This window comes from Eschscholzia californica, unplaced genomic scaffold (genome assembly GCF_041429995.1).
Source record: "Eschscholzia californica isolate CP2 unplaced genomic scaffold, dmEscCali1.0.p SCAF_1, whole genome shotgun sequence".
In the NCBI taxonomy this organism is placed as follows: Eukaryota; Viridiplantae; Streptophyta; class Magnoliopsida; order Ranunculales; family Papaveraceae; genus Eschscholzia; species Eschscholzia californica.
Window position 1 is genome coordinate 69,812,094 of NW_028238198.1, and position 15,163 is coordinate 69,827,256.

Sequence of the window (15,163 nt, forward strand, 5' to 3'; positions counted from 1 at the left end):
AGTGGACTACAATGAAAATTGAGGAGGGGTAGAAAATAGAAATCCTCTTAAATTGAGTCCATATATCCGACTGTTCTATCCATATAGGGTCGTCCTTTACCAAACCGCCTTCATCAACAAAGAAAAGCTCTGTTTTGCGCTCGTCTCATTTACGTTATTTGAAAGTTCAGTTTCTAAGAGAAAAGTTAGAGAGAGAGAGAGAGAAATCTCTAACATCAGTACAGTAAGAACTTCGATCCTTCCTCGAATTTCCCTAGTATTTTGATTGCTGATCACAAACATATTTACTAGCATGAATCCATTCAAGAATCGATTTCGTCTACTGCGAAAATTCCAATTGTTCTTATTAGGAATTCGCTATTTCTTTCATTTTGTGCATTTTGGATCAGGATTTTAAAGATTGATTGTTTCAAATTTATGTAGAATTGTACATTTTAGATTAGGCGTTTGATTTCAAATTTGATGTGAAATCGAGTTTTCTGATTTCATTTTATCATTTACAGAAGAAGATTATCTGGTTATATATAATGTCTGATGTTGATTTTTTTATTGTGATTCTTTCTCCTCAACTTTTAGGTTAAAATCATGTCGGATACGGAGGAACAAACTGGATCAATGTTGGATAAGTTCACGGAGATAATTCATCACCATGAAGTTTCTTCATCTTCATCTGATTCTGAGAGTGAGAATTATTTACCTTCAAGGAAGAAACATTTGTTTGGCAGGAAACAACCAGTGCATAAAGTCCTTGGTGGAGGCAAAGGTAAATAGACATATCCATTTCTCATCTCACTTTGATTATTTTTGTATAGTATATATGAATTTAGGTTTAAGTTTGTACAAGTTGGGTGAAAACAGGATCAAATAATATATGGAAACTGTAACTTCTGAAATTTGCTACGAAAAATTTGTTAGTTTTATAGATTTTTTTTTTTGTGAATTGCCAGCGTGCCGCGAACCCTGATTCTTATTATTTGATGAACTTTGATTTGCTCCTCCAATTAACTGGTCGCCTATATACACGGCCGGCACGGCCTGACTACACCCTAACCTTATAAGAGCTTTTCGATTTCTTTTCCTTTGGGGTCTTCGTCAAGCTCATAAACTGCAGGACTTACACCAAGATCATAAAATAACATCTTGATCGTATGACTCATACACGCATGTATTTTTGCTAAAGATGACAACTGCTCTTTGTGAAACCAATCCTCTTACTTTCTCCATCTTAAAAATTTGTTTGACTCGTCTGAATGGTTGATTTTGATTTGGGGCAATTTGATTTAGACGAGTCACATCTAGATGAGATAGACAATTCAGATTCAGACAATGAGAAAAAAAAAAGATAACTCTAGTTCTTATTATTTGATGAACTTTTAGTCGGCAAAAACATTGTGTATTGACAAGTTGAATTATATGGTTTAAGTTCACTGCTTTTGGTTATTTTGATCAACCTTCATCTGAGAGAAGGAATGAAAAACTATAATGTATTATATAGTTAGTTTTGGTTTTTCTTTATGGATGTGCTATTTGGTTCTCCAATCTAAGCCTATTGTTGTTTTGATTTTTAGCTGCCGACATTGTACTGTGGAGAGAGAAACAAATCTCGGGCTCCATCCTTGCTGGTGTTACCGTATTATGGCTACTTTTTGAGTGGATAGGATATCACTTGCTTACATTTATTTGCCATGGTCTCATAGTTGGATTGGCAATTCTGTTCTTATGGTCCAATTTAGCTTCTTTTGCCAAGAGGTAAGTTTATTCTGTGTAGTTCGTCTGTATGATCTATTTGCCTGCTTGGACTTCCTACGATTGTTTTCATCATAATACAAGTCCTGTTCATTTAAGCAGAAGCCTAACTTTCTTCTAACATATTTACTTTTTGAATTCAAGGACCCCACCAAAATTTCCGGAGGTCATATTACCAGAAGAACTCTTTGTGAACATTGCTCTATCACTGAGGTCTGAAATCAACCAGGCATTTGTAGCATTCAAGAAAATAGCTTCTGGAAACGACTTCAAGAATTTTATTGTGGTAATTATATTTGGTAGACTACTCTTGCCCGAAAGGCCCTTCTTACCTATTTAGATTTTTAATCAAAAAATTCTTTTGCAGGTTATTGGAGTTCTTTGGGTGATCTCTGTTGTTGGTAGTTGGTTCAATTTCTTGACTCTTTTCTACTTAGGTCAGTGTTCTCCCTTTTCTTACTATTCGATTGCTAGTTCTTATTAAGACGCGTGAATTAGGTAGTTTTGCTACACCACAACCATGGGTTTTTCTTTTGAATTTCTATGTCATCAAAAGTTAGTAATTGAAACTTTAAATAATCTATCCACCTTCTAATTTCTAGAGGGGTTTATGTATTTCGACACCATTTCTTATCAAGAAGATAATCGTTGTGATTGCACGTGCGAGCACACACGCATACACAGGGTAGGACCAAACATTTGGGAAACTTGGGGCTCTATAAATGCATTTTAGAAGAAAAAAAATATGGTAGTGCTTAGGGGATGATTTGAACACTTGATTGTACATGATATAAACTCTTAACCACTAAAGCTACAATTTAACTCATGTTATTAAATCTGTTTGGAATAATATTTTCGAAAATGACATATGAAATCCGAAACATGAGGCCCTTGATTATGTTGGGGCACAAAGTGCCCGCTTGGCCTCTTTGACGGCTTTAGGCCCATGCCGCCCCAGCGCATACACACCCACTATATATTTACTTCAAGTCTTTCGTCTCGTTAACTTCTTTGCTGATTATTTTTTCCCAACATTTCGTTACGTGCAGTGTTTGTAATGTTATACACACTTCCTGTGATGTACGAGAAGAATGAAGAACAAGTTGATATATTTGCAGAGAAGGCATTGGTTGAACTAAACAAGCAGTACGCAGTGTTTGATGAGAAAGTGCTACAAAAGCTTCCGAAGACCCCCTTTAACAATGAGAAGAAGCTCCATTGATGTGAACAACGACATTCACTGAATTGGGAAGTTTACCAGTTATTCCTTTTGATTTTATAGTTTAAGAATTTCCAAAATACTTGGAAGTTTGGTTTCTTTGAATTCAAATTTGGTGGAAATTTTGATTTTAGAAGAAAGATGTATTGATTTTGAAACCTTCTTTATGGAAATGGAGAGTGTTAGATGCTTATATTGGATATTTCTTTTGTTATTAAAATCATTTTGATGAGTTTATAAAGTGATAATCGAAATGATTATTTGGAGTGTTAAATCGTTTATGTTTTGTTCATCCGTTTCAATCTGTAAGTTCAATCTTTCTGACCTTTTCTTTCTTTAGTTTATACTAATCTTTGAAGAACCCCATATAAAAGGGTAAAAGAGGTTTGTTATCTGAAACGGACACGAAGAGTTTGTAAGAAAACGAAGGGTTTGTAAGATTTTTCATTGAGAGATGCCAATTTGTTCTTCCATTTTTTTTCAAAACTAATTTTCTTCCTTATTATTCAAAACTAAGACTGTGAGTTGATAACCAAATTGACATTTTTCTTACTCGAAACAATATAACAATGCTCTGGACTTACAAACTCCTATTGTCTGAATTTTCTTATATGCAACATTAATCAGTCGGACAATCCCGAGTAAATTTAGAGAATCAAATGTGTCCTATGAAAAATTGAAAAGTGAAGGGAGTTCGTCACTTATAGTTCCTAAAATCATCATTTTACAAGTTAGGAGAATACAACTATCCCAAGATAACAACACCTTTACCTTTAACACCCCTGAATAAACAACGTTACAATCTTAACTAACAAATTACCTTCTACGTGTTTGTATCGATTAATTTAACTTTCTGAACATTTGTCTGCACTAGTTGGATTTTTGGCAAATAGAGATATTTGTTTTGATGTATCCTGAGTTTCACGAGCTTTCGTGTTCTATTATAACTCTTGCACTTTCTTAAAAACCACTTAAGTATATAAATAAACTTTCATTCTCCAAAGAAATGGACATCCATTATGTGAACATGGGTCGCTTCATAGGTAGGTGAAGGAAATGGATCAATCGATCAAGGGACACAAAGAGTTTGTAAGAAAACGTTACATGACTCGGAAGTTAAGGCTACCCACGGCGGGTTGAACAGTTTTTCCTTATTTATTTATTAAATTATCTGTATACCTAGAACCGTTGGCCTCTAGAGTAGAAGACTAAACCTCTTACCGGTCCAGCTGAGAGTTGTTGGCCGGTTGAACAGTTTGCGGCCAACTCCACTTGGTTACTTCATTTCATTTGCCGCCTTATTTGTTTTCAGGGTCTCCAGTCTCCTACTCCTGGTGTGGGAAAGAACTGAGTAGCGAGAATCGACGAAGAGAGAGAGAGAGAGAGAAATGGAGAAGCTGGAATCAGTGATACCAAGTAATCTGAAACGGATGATCTACGAGAGTAACAGAGAAGACCTTCTTTCTACTTGTTCTTCACTTCTCGATTTCTTTCTCTCTATTCAATTGTTTCATGATGTAAGTTCTCATTACTAACTAATTCTTCTATTACCTCTCTCTCTCTCTCTCTCTCTATATATATATATATATATATATGAATCTTGAAGTGACAAGTTATTCTGGGTGTTGATTTTGAAGGTAGTTGGAGAACTAACGGGTCCAAGACTGGCTATATGTGGTAAGAACTCAGACATTGCTTTGGATTTCAAAAGACAGGGCAACCAATGCTTCTCTTCTGGAGATTATGCCAATGCCCTCACTTTCTACTCTAAGGTCCTCCTTCTCTCTTTATCTATCTCTCGCATCATACATGTTCGATAAAATGCCACAAATAACATCTCCAAATGACATAAATAACTCTCTCTCTCGCTTCTGTTATCAAACTTTGAAAGAATATATTGAAGGAAAAAACTATGTGCAAAAGGTTGGGGAGGCTTGGAACAAACGTCTCACGACATCCAAGCCTCCCAATTAACAACTACCTCTAGGAAGGAAACATTTTTATATTTATCTATTCTCCTAATCTAAGAGTGGAAAATTTGTTCTTGGGTTGGGTTTTTCTTGATGAAATTTGTAGAGATAGTAATGGAAGACTTTTGAGTTGTAATTTCCATGGTCGAAGAACAAATGGAGAATTCATCTTTAATACAGTTACTGAGTTTAAATTACTTATAAGTACTATTTTTTTTTGAATATTGACTACAATGGTCATTACAAATGCATTGATACATCGAGATGATGTGATAAGCACGATATCTCTACTAGCCTAAAAACCCGACGAATTTAATTGCCCTAAAGCATGATAAACTACTTTATTTACACCCAAGTTCAATATTCCTGGATTTGCACTTCCATGGGATCGACCTGGGACCTCTATATTGCAGAGTATATGCACTGACCAACTGGGCTACCAGTAATTTTCTACATTTTTTGCTTCTTCGGAGCTTAAGAATTTGCACATTTTTTCCATTTCTATGTTTTGATTTGTTTGGGAAGAAAACAGGCACTGCGTCATGCTCCAATGGGAAATGCTGATAATGTGGATAAAAACTTGGTTGCAACTCTGTACACCAATCGAGCTTCTTCATTGCATGTAAGTTTATTTTAAAATGTACTTTTAATTTCTATGTCAAATATTGATTTTACTTGCTACTTGTTTATCAGTTTGACTAACTTTCGACAATATCCCTCTTCATTTGCAACTGTGTGCTTGATCTCTAGAAAATGGGTCTCACTGTTGAGTGCATACGTGACTGCGACCGAGCCATTGTTCTTCTTCCATCATATGCGAAGGTATTGACTTTTTATTCACTTTAATATTATGTTATAATCAACTAAATTTTGTTAAAAAGTTACATAATTCGATGCATATTCAGCTTTAAATCGAGGATCTCACTCAAAATTTCAAAAACTAGATCCTAAGTAAGAACCATGAAAATGTGCACGTTTCTGCTATGTTTGAGTAATGTATTTGTTCAAAGTGTGTTGAATATGGGTCGATGTTTAACTGGTCCGTGACCCGAAAAACTGTTTTAACCGAAACTTTGGCCCGACCTATTGTTGATTTTGGGTAGAGAGTTAGAGGCAGCTGAGTGCTAGGGTTTTGGTGAGCTACAAATACTAAAACCCTTGTGAAATCTTTATAATCTTGTTTTTCATTCATATGAAAATCATTGCGCCCTTGTTCGCCGTGGAGAAGGTCTCACCAACCGTACCACGTAAATCTCTCGTGTTTGTTTGTGTGATTGTTTACTTCCATTATCGTTTTTCTTGGTTTGCTTGTGCTTCGTCATAGCTGTATCTTCAATCGTAAAGTAAATGATTTCCGTTACTTGTATTTTGTAAGGCAAGTTAATGTCATCCAGTGCAGTCATGGTACAGGAGAGGGATGGCAAATGCTTCTTTAGGGAACTATGATGATGCAGTTCATGACTTGGATACTTCCATGAGCATGGAACGCACCCTCAGCGGAAAGAGCAAGATAAAGGATGAAATAGAGTCAATTTCAAACCAACGTAGAAGAACAAGTAGTTCACCTGAAAAACCCAACAAAGAAAAGATGGTCTCTTGTGGTCAGTCAATCATATTTATTTCTTCATCAGTTTGTCCTTTTTTATCGCTTACCTATGAACATTACTCGAGAATGCACCATTTTATGACCGCTTAATCCTACAAAGTTATTTCTGCTCACTTTCTAGGATTTACACTAACTTCAGTTTTCTGTTAAATAAATGCGAAGTGCACCAAGGTTACTCTGGAGTTCATTAGAACAACACCACAATAGTAAACTAAATATTTGTATGGCCAGTAACTTAAGTTGTTTTGTTTAAAGTAATTTGTCAAAATTTGACAGGTGACGTACCAACCGAGCCTTCAAAGATAAAACTTAAATGTGTCTCGACACCAGAGAAGGGTAGGGGTATGGCTTCAGCAAGTGATATTCCCAAAGCTTCATTGGTTCATTCTGAAGAACCTTATGCCGTGGTATGGGCAATCCTTGTTTATTTGTATTGAGTTTCAAGGGTACATTTCTGCTTACTTTCCACATTTCCCAACACTTTTATGTTGTAAATTTTGATACGAAGGAGCATCTTATTTCAGTAAACCATGTTATTTGTGGAATGAATTTGTTATTTCCTTTTCTCTGTTTTTACCTTGAAGATCTTATCCACTGTACCTAGAGTTCACTTGATTTTGATTAAGGATATTGAATGACTGCAGATCATAGCAAAGGATTGCAGGAAAACCCACTGCCATTTCTGCTTGAACGAACTTCCAGCAGATACTGTGCCATGTTCATCGTGTTCAATGACGTTATACTGTTCCCAGCATTGCCAAGCACGAGCAGTAGGAGAAAGATACACGAGTAATCTAAACAATAGTTCTACTTGTGGAAATATATCAGAAGATCTTGAGAGACATATCAAGAGCATCTGTTTGAAGACTAATTCTGGAGAACCTGCTGGCAATCGAAACGCCGAGTTCGTAGCACAACACAAGCACGAATGTGGCGGAGTACATTGGCCTTCAGTATTACCAGCTGAAATCACTTTGGCAGGTCGAGTTCTAGTGAAATTATTGGAGCAAAGGAAGGATTCTGGTGGGCTAATGGAACCAGAGGAAGCTTTGGTATTTATCCCAGATGATGACCAGTTCCTTTCCCCCTTACTCTACCTCGAACAAAATATTTACTTACTTCTCGTTGCGTATGTGCTACATTTATCAGGGGCTTTGTCACAATTATCAGCGCATGCTCTCAGAAAGAAAGTTGGAGTTACATGTATATGCAATCGCATTGACTTACTGTCTTCAGCAATCTCATGGAGCTGATTTTCCACTGAATGCGAAATCTGCATCACAGGTGCGTACACAACTTATTGTTATGTAAAGCATTTTAGATTCTGTTGTAATGTACTAGATTAGATTTGTTCCCTACTTAAGCCGTGTAGCATGCTAAGCTCTTTTGGTTCTGTTTATGTGTTACAAGGAAGATTTTTATTTGTTTGGTCTTGTGCAACAATCTCGAATGACTGGATCAGTAAAAGAATGTGCTTATATCGAAAACTGTTATCTCGCACTCGCATTTTTTTTTTCCTTACCTTGGAAGTACTGCTACAGTTTTGAACCTTTGACTTTGCTGGGCGACACCATTTTAACCCGTGAAGTTTGCATTTTCTGCTATTATAAAAGTGTTAGGTTAATTTTGTACACTTTCAAATTATTTTACCAATATTTTATAAACATTTCTCTTTTTGTATGCAGTTAGTTGTACTAATTTCTCAAATCATGGTAAATTCAATGGCTATTGTCCATATGAAGTCACCAGAAGGTAAGCTGGACTACCAACGTGGGAAGATTTTACATATGGATGAAACTACTAACATAGAACAGGTTTTTGTCACCTTAACTCATATTTTTTCTATCCTCTGCTCTTTTTTATCTAGTTCTTTAGTATGTGCCAAAGAGATAAATTATACTTGGCTAATGGATACGCTAAATTGCTAATCAATTATTTATCTATAAACATTTCTTTGTAAATATATACTTGCATCGTTAAAGAAATTAGTTGACCCCAAGGAATTCGAATCGGACTGTACATTTGCATTTCCGTTAGTTCTAGATTTTGTTTCTTGGTTTTGATATTATCTGTGTGTAATACCATCTAATGGAATTGATTAGTAGTGATAGTTCTTAGGCATTAGCGTAGGTTGAGATTTCGTTGCTACTATCTTTCCTAAGGGGTGGGTTACCTAAAAAAGTGAGTTCCAGACTAGTATAGCATGTGAATGACAGTCTTGGTACCCGTCTTAGTCATCTATAATAATAAGCTCTTTTTCCTACTTGGGATGTCATTTTACTATGGCTTGTTGGAGGCTTGGAGCATTATACTGGTTCACTCCTAGAGGAAGGTATTCGTGTACTGATTGCTTGCCTAGGTTCCTTCTAATGCTCGAACTGCACTCTGCTAGCTCCTATGCTTCCACTTTCAGACAGTACCTAACTAGAACGCTGGAGTTGAAAAATTAGAAGGACCAAGGTACCCCATAGGTGAAAGAAGATTCCCCAAGAATTATGCCTCACCCTTCTCTCGGTTGATAAATAACTGCTCCTCCCTCAACGACTGAAAACCGTTACGGGTGAAGCCTAGAAATTGTTCAATAAACTGTTAATTAAGATACTATGCGTCTATGCTGGTATCTGTCTAAGAGTGAATGTCTGTGAGAAGTTTGCTTTACTGTCAACCTTTCCAGTATTTTATTTAATTTTTCCAGAAACAAGCTTGAAGCTCTTATAGGTCACCTGAAATTTTTGTTGAGAACCTTTCCAGTATTTTATACATCAAAGTGTAATCTGGAATTGCATGATTTTTTACTTCAAATATTGGCACTTACCATGTTCTTTATCTTGAACGGTAGAAATGAAGCTCCTTTCAATCCTTTTAACTGTGATTTCTATCTTCTTTCTAATAGGTGAGGGTGGGTCAAGCTATTTATCCAACTGCTAGTTTGTTTAACCACTCGTGCCAGCCAAATGTTCATGCATATTTCCTTTCACGTACTCTGTTTGTACGATCAACAGAATTTGTGGAGGCAGGGTACCCGTTGGAAATCTCTTACGGCCCACAGGTAAATAGTGAAATATCCGTTTACCACTTCTATGCTTTATATCATTCTGATTTATTAGGGAGATGGTTGTGCCACCTTGTGTTTTCTTATTTGAAGTTTAGAAATGACATGGTAGTGCTGCGAATTTTGATAGTGTAAATATGTTTTTGTGCGCCAAATTGTACAGACAATTTAGAGTCTTCCAACTGACAGTTTATATCCTTCTGCTTTGTAGGTTGGGCAGATGTGTGTTAAACAGCGCCAAAAGCTTCTAAACGATCAATATTCATTCAAGTGCCAGTGCAGTGGTTGTGCAGAATTAAATCACTCGGACCTTGTTATAAATGCTTTTTCGTGTGTGAAAACAAGCTGCTCTGGTGCAGTTGTAGATAACACTGTCTATAGTGCTAATTGCTTATCGGATTGTTCCAAAATTTGCAGCTTGGAGCCTCCCCTTCCAGTATGCTTTATATTTCATTATATACTGACATTCTTTTGTTTTTGTTTCTATTTCCCATGCTGGTCAATCATCATAATTAAGCCTAGTATAGACAATGAGTTAGGCCAAATTTACTGGTAGCGCCATGGATGAACATGTGGTAATTCCCCAAAAAAGCAATGAGTGCCACTCTCAGGATCTTACCTAGTTGATTTACTTATTGATCTTTGGGTTTATTGGATGCTTCAACGATTCCTTTCAGTTTGGTGAGGATAAATTTTGTTGTATTTTACATGTAACCTATTTGAGGATCACCTCTGCTGCTCCTGCATGACAGTACTGGTTTCCTATTGGTAGCCCACATTGTTATCTATTCCGTTGTACTATTTGTTCTCAGATCGCACTAATATCTGCATGTTCTTAAGGTTGAAAAGCTGAAAAGAGAAGGCATAAAAGAAGTGGCTCAGCTCTTGTTTGGATCAAAGGATGAAGGCCTCCAGATTGATCCTGGATATTGCTTGAATTGTTGCTCCTATCGCGATCTAGAGTCTTCACGAAGAGCGGCTGAAAATGCTGATAATCAAATAAAGAGGTAAGTTGTCTGAGGTGGTGCGTTCATGCTTCTTAGAGTGGGTCGTTTTGTCAAATAGAGTTCTCTGTACTACCTTCATTCGTGCATCCATCTTCTCTAGCTTTTAACATGGTTTGTTTTCCGAGATAAAAGGAACACCCAATTTACATGCCCGGTGGTCTACTCAGATCCTCCTGTCCAAGGAGGATCTTGGAATTGAAGACTTACCCCTGTATATTTTGCTTAAATTTGGATATCATTTCACATAACTGAACTTGTGGAACAATATCCTGAATGGAAGCACTCCCTTTTCTCGTCTTCTCTTGAAGATTTAGCTCCACATACTTCGTCTCAAATTGGGAAGCATATTGAGACCCATAAATGTTTCAGATGATTCTTCTGTCACTGTCAGTAATTGGATTTTCATAAATGAATGGAATCCGTGAATACTCTATACAAGGTACCTAAGCATGAGCTCTCCGAGACCCTAATATACCTTTTAACATGTGCCTTCCATCGTTTTTGTCCAAGAGAGAAAGTTGAACCGAAGTCTTCTCTATAAATTGTTTCCCCTTGAAGATCATGAATCTCATTGTTAAGAAATCTGACGATGAACTTTAACATAAGTAGTTGATGAGTTCAATAGTAGATTGAAGTCCCTACGAGAATTCAATCATTCGATAAGGATGCTCATGGTTTACATATCTTAGTCCAACACGATTTTTCTATCGAAGAGGAAGAAGGTTTGCTCTTCTATATCGTGGTGCTCTTGGATACTCGACATACAGAAGAACGTGAAATTGGGGAAATCGGCACTCTGTTACTCAAACCACATGGCAGTAAATTGCCCATGCAACTGTATGCTTAGTCTTTTTCCTTGATAGACAGATGTTTATAGAAGCATGATATTAGTATATTACCTCTCAAGGGTAATGGCAGATACTGAAAGTAGAAGTTGAATTGTGAACAGGATACATAATGCAGTTGCTTCACGGAAGCTGTCTACTAGTCTACTTTCCAAAGCTTTGGGATCTCTTGATGTCTTGAAGTCAACAATGCATTCATATAGCAAGTGTATTGCCCAGGTGAGTTTCTCTTCTCACATACTCCACAAATTTCTGGTGTGTTTATATAGTTAAGATGCTTTATGGACTTACCCGGTGGATAGATTATATCAGAAAAGAAACTCTCTTGAGTCTTGCCCCCTACTTTGTCAAGTTAACTATAGTTGTCATGGGTTATGTCAAGCCCGTGGCTCTGACAACCCGTTCCTTAATCCTTATGTTTATCAAACCCCGTAATGCTATGTCATTCATTTTCAGCCTATTGGTTTCATGAACTATTTTTCTTGCCACTTACCATGAATCTAAACAAATATTGACAATTTCTAGCAATTTAATGTTTTGACTGTTCACATTATAAAATTTGGTGATAGAAACGGTGAGACTTATTTATTTCCACGGGGGACACAAGTGAATATTCATGAATCTCAATATCTGGGAACTACAGATATTTGTCAACTTTGCACTACTACGTGTAGTCGTGTATTATGACGTCAATGTGACGCTTTTTGGTATACAGGCAGAGGACAATTTTGCAGAGGCATTTTGTTCAATTGGAGATTTCCATTCTTCTATCAAGCACTGCAAGGCATCTATTAAGGTATTTTCTGTTGAAAGATTAGGAGACCCTGAGGCTTATCACCGTTCTTTTCTATTATTTTCTGTTGGAAAGGGTAGGTGTCTTTGCATTGCGAAGAGTTGACACGTTACTGTCTTTAATGTATCACCGGATGCCAAAAATGATAAGCAAATGAATGGTTGTTAGAAATCTAGTAACTTAGTGACTCGTGGTGGACGCAAGTGACCCTGTGGGCTGTGGCTGATAGCTGGAAGTGAGTCCCCCTTGATAGTCATTACTAAATGGTGACTGTCACATATCGACGGACTTTAGTATGTGAACAACTACAGTTCTCTATATTCATAGTCGAAACTCCTAACTTTTCAAATAACTTGACCATCAAAGTTGTAAAAGCATGCTGAAAAACTTGTAGAAGAACTTTAACGATGTAAAGCATAAGCAGAAGCATCAACAAAGGTCTATGATCTTTGATATATCGATAAAGCACAACTAGCTTGAACAAAATATATAAGCTTTGATTCTTCTAGAAAAGGGAAGAGGGGGCCCTTTGGTGGAATGCTATTACTGCCTCAACCCCATTTCATTGGAAATGAGATCTTAAAGAATTCTCATGGTTTTATTTGATCAAACAGATCCTTGAGAAGCTTTACCATCCCAACCATATTGTCATTGGAAATGAATTAGTGAAGCTTGCATCCATTCAGCTGTGTTTGGGAGATAGTACCTCTGCCTTGGAAAACATAAATCGTCTAGATGGAATATTTTCACTGTATTATGGATCTCAAGCACCGATAGTTATTCCATATCTGTACAACCTAAAGAGAAAAGCTCTGACCCTTGTTTAACAACGGAAATCGTCTTATTACGCCTCTTCTTCTTAGCAAAGGGTAAGAATTCCTTTTACGTCTTCATGTCATATCTTTTCTGTAGCTTTTCTAATTGGTTAAATTCAGGTGTTTACCTATGTAAATGTCCACTAGTTTGCTCCCACGAGTTTTTTTATTGGAGCAGTAGGCACTCAAATAGCAATTACAAATAACGTCAACCAACGTTATGTATTTACTTTTTATGATCATTATCTTATCTATTTTATGGGCAACAGAATTTAAGGTTAGAAACACATGCTGGACAAAGTCTGGGCTAAACTATAATCTATAAGTACTTTAATATTTAGCTATACTTAATGATAGGGAGATTCATACTAACAAATACCAATCTCATTCCAAATCAAGTGAGAATAAGAGTTTGTGTACTCGTCGTACCCACGTGGCCTTTGACACCCTGTCGATAGTGTGATTGTTTTCGAGCCATTGACATCCTGTCCATAGTGTCATTGTCTTTAACGCCTATGCCCTAACGGGGACACCAGAAACACTTTTACATTCCAAGGTGCTGACCTCACACTTATAGTCTAGGCATGGGCGCCCCAACGAATGATGTGGGACTATCACACCCCTACACCCCAGAGACGAGTTGTCCTCGACTCTGTTACCACTTATGAGGATCCATAGTTGATGTCCTGCCTTGACGCATGGTCTAATGGGTATGGGGTTCGTTCATGGTATGAGCTCTCACAAGGCCACCCAAAAGGCGCTGCTGGCATCCCAAACTACTGGCTTCAGACCTATGGCGGTATGGCCTAGACTCTGGATGCTCTCCCACTCAATTACATCTCGTTTATCGAATGGGTCACCAAAATCTATTCCATTAGAGGTGGGACAGGACGGCTCGAAACCTACCCTTTGCCAAACTGCGTTCTTAATTTAGTATGTGATGCAGTTAGTTGTTTGTAGGATTAGACCACTCAAGGATGAAACCACCTTCACCTCTGATAAATTTTCTTTATACCTAGAGAAAAAAAATATTTTACATGTGTGGGTTGGAAAATTTTCTTAGTTGTTGGCAATTTTGTACTACTATGCATTTATGGTATTTAATTTTGTATTACTTTGTTGCTCTTAAACATTGATATCCCAATATCGGGTGCTTACACAAATCTAACTACCTACCTTTGCTTACTTCTTTAATTAGGAAATTAGCCTTATCTCTCTTTGGTTTATAACCTTTTACATACATTTGAGTATTTGACCAAGTTTTTTTTAGGTTAATAGATGGTGATGTTAGAAGCTACATATTGGTTTAGTGCCCCGATAAACTATTAATCTATTACCCACCATAAATTGGATTGAAGAAAAAAATATGTTTACTTTGCTTTAGCTCAATGTGTGATGTTTGAATTTGAGTTAGTGGTTGTGGAACGAGAAGGCATTATATGATTTTTTTCAGAAAATATATGATAAGTTGATGTGACATTAAACGGTAATGTTTTGGGCCGAACCATTAAATCATCCTTCATAATTTTTTATAGCATTTGCAAAATCTAAACTATATGTGATCAAGTTTTGGACCAACAACTTCATGGTCTTGCAATCTATACCATTTATTTTATCTTTCTTACACTATGCTTACTCGTATTGATAAATTTGACCTACGTATGTAATTTTCATTTGATTTCTTTGGAAGATGAATTCGGTCGAGATGTAGATTCATTTGACGACGAAAAAAACCCTTAAATGCATAGAAACCCATGATTAATATAAGCGCAAGGATTAATATAAGCGCAAGTTGCGGGCACGTAGAATTGAGCGTGCAATGTTTATTTATCTATTAATAATTGGTCTAAATTTTTGAATTTTTTATCTTCTAATCAAGATGGCCCTATCGCGATTGAGGGCGTCTGAAATAAACAAGTAAATAAATAAGATTATTAAGGAAAGGTCATTCATCAAAGAAAGAACTTGGATGGGTAGCTAACACAATAGATGATGGGTGTAAACCTACTTTTTGTCCTTCCTTTACTATGTTATTAGTTTGGTTTTAGTTATTTAATTAACTTTTATTCATTTAAGTGATGTGTGATAATTATGTTTTATGCTTTGTTGT

The 15,163-nt window shown here is 36.6% G+C and overlaps 2 protein-coding genes across 4 annotated transcripts; both read left to right on the forward strand.

Annotated features, from left to right (window-relative positions):
- Positions 1 to 3,239, forward strand: LOC147568689 (reticulon-like protein B5). The gene is made up of 6 exons (XM_086655091.1): positions 1 to 223; positions 577 to 763; positions 1,569 to 1,749; positions 1,891 to 2,032; positions 2,114 to 2,183; positions 2,796 to 3,239. Exons 2-6 carry the CDS (start codon positions 586 to 588, stop codon positions 2,966 to 2,968), a joined length of 744 nt encoding a protein of 247 aa, XP_086511217.1. The 5' UTR covers positions 1 to 223; positions 577 to 585; the 3' UTR covers positions 2,969 to 3,239.
- Positions 3,078 to 13,340, forward strand: TPR9 (Tetratricopeptide repeat (TPR)-like superfamily protein). 3 transcript variants are annotated; one of them, XM_086655087.1, is made up of 16 exons: positions 3,078 to 3,485; positions 3,942 to 4,482; positions 4,603 to 4,737; positions 5,468 to 5,557; positions 5,686 to 5,757; positions 6,335 to 6,536; positions 6,818 to 6,948; positions 7,186 to 7,593; positions 7,691 to 7,825; positions 8,227 to 8,355; positions 9,435 to 9,590; positions 9,805 to 10,029; positions 10,434 to 10,600; positions 11,550 to 11,664; positions 12,161 to 12,241; positions 12,853 to 13,340. In XM_086655087.1, exons 2-16 carry the CDS (start codon positions 4,354 to 4,356, stop codon positions 13,063 to 13,065), a joined length of 2,388 nt encoding a protein of 795 aa, XP_086511213.1. In that variant the 5' UTR covers positions 3,078 to 3,485; positions 3,942 to 4,353; the 3' UTR covers positions 13,066 to 13,340. The 3 variants fall into 3 exon arrangements, with proteins under 3 accessions (XP_086511213.1, XP_086511214.1, XP_086511216.1); XM_086655088.1 differs by lacking the exon at positions 3,078 to 3,485 and having other exon boundaries at positions 4,039 to 4,482; positions 5,461 to 5,557; XM_086655090.1 differs by lacking the exons at positions 3,078 to 3,485; positions 3,942 to 4,482; positions 4,603 to 4,737; positions 5,468 to 5,557 and having other exon boundaries at positions 5,719 to 5,757; positions 6,311 to 6,536.
- Positions 13,341 to 15,163: the final 1,823 nt, after the last annotated feature.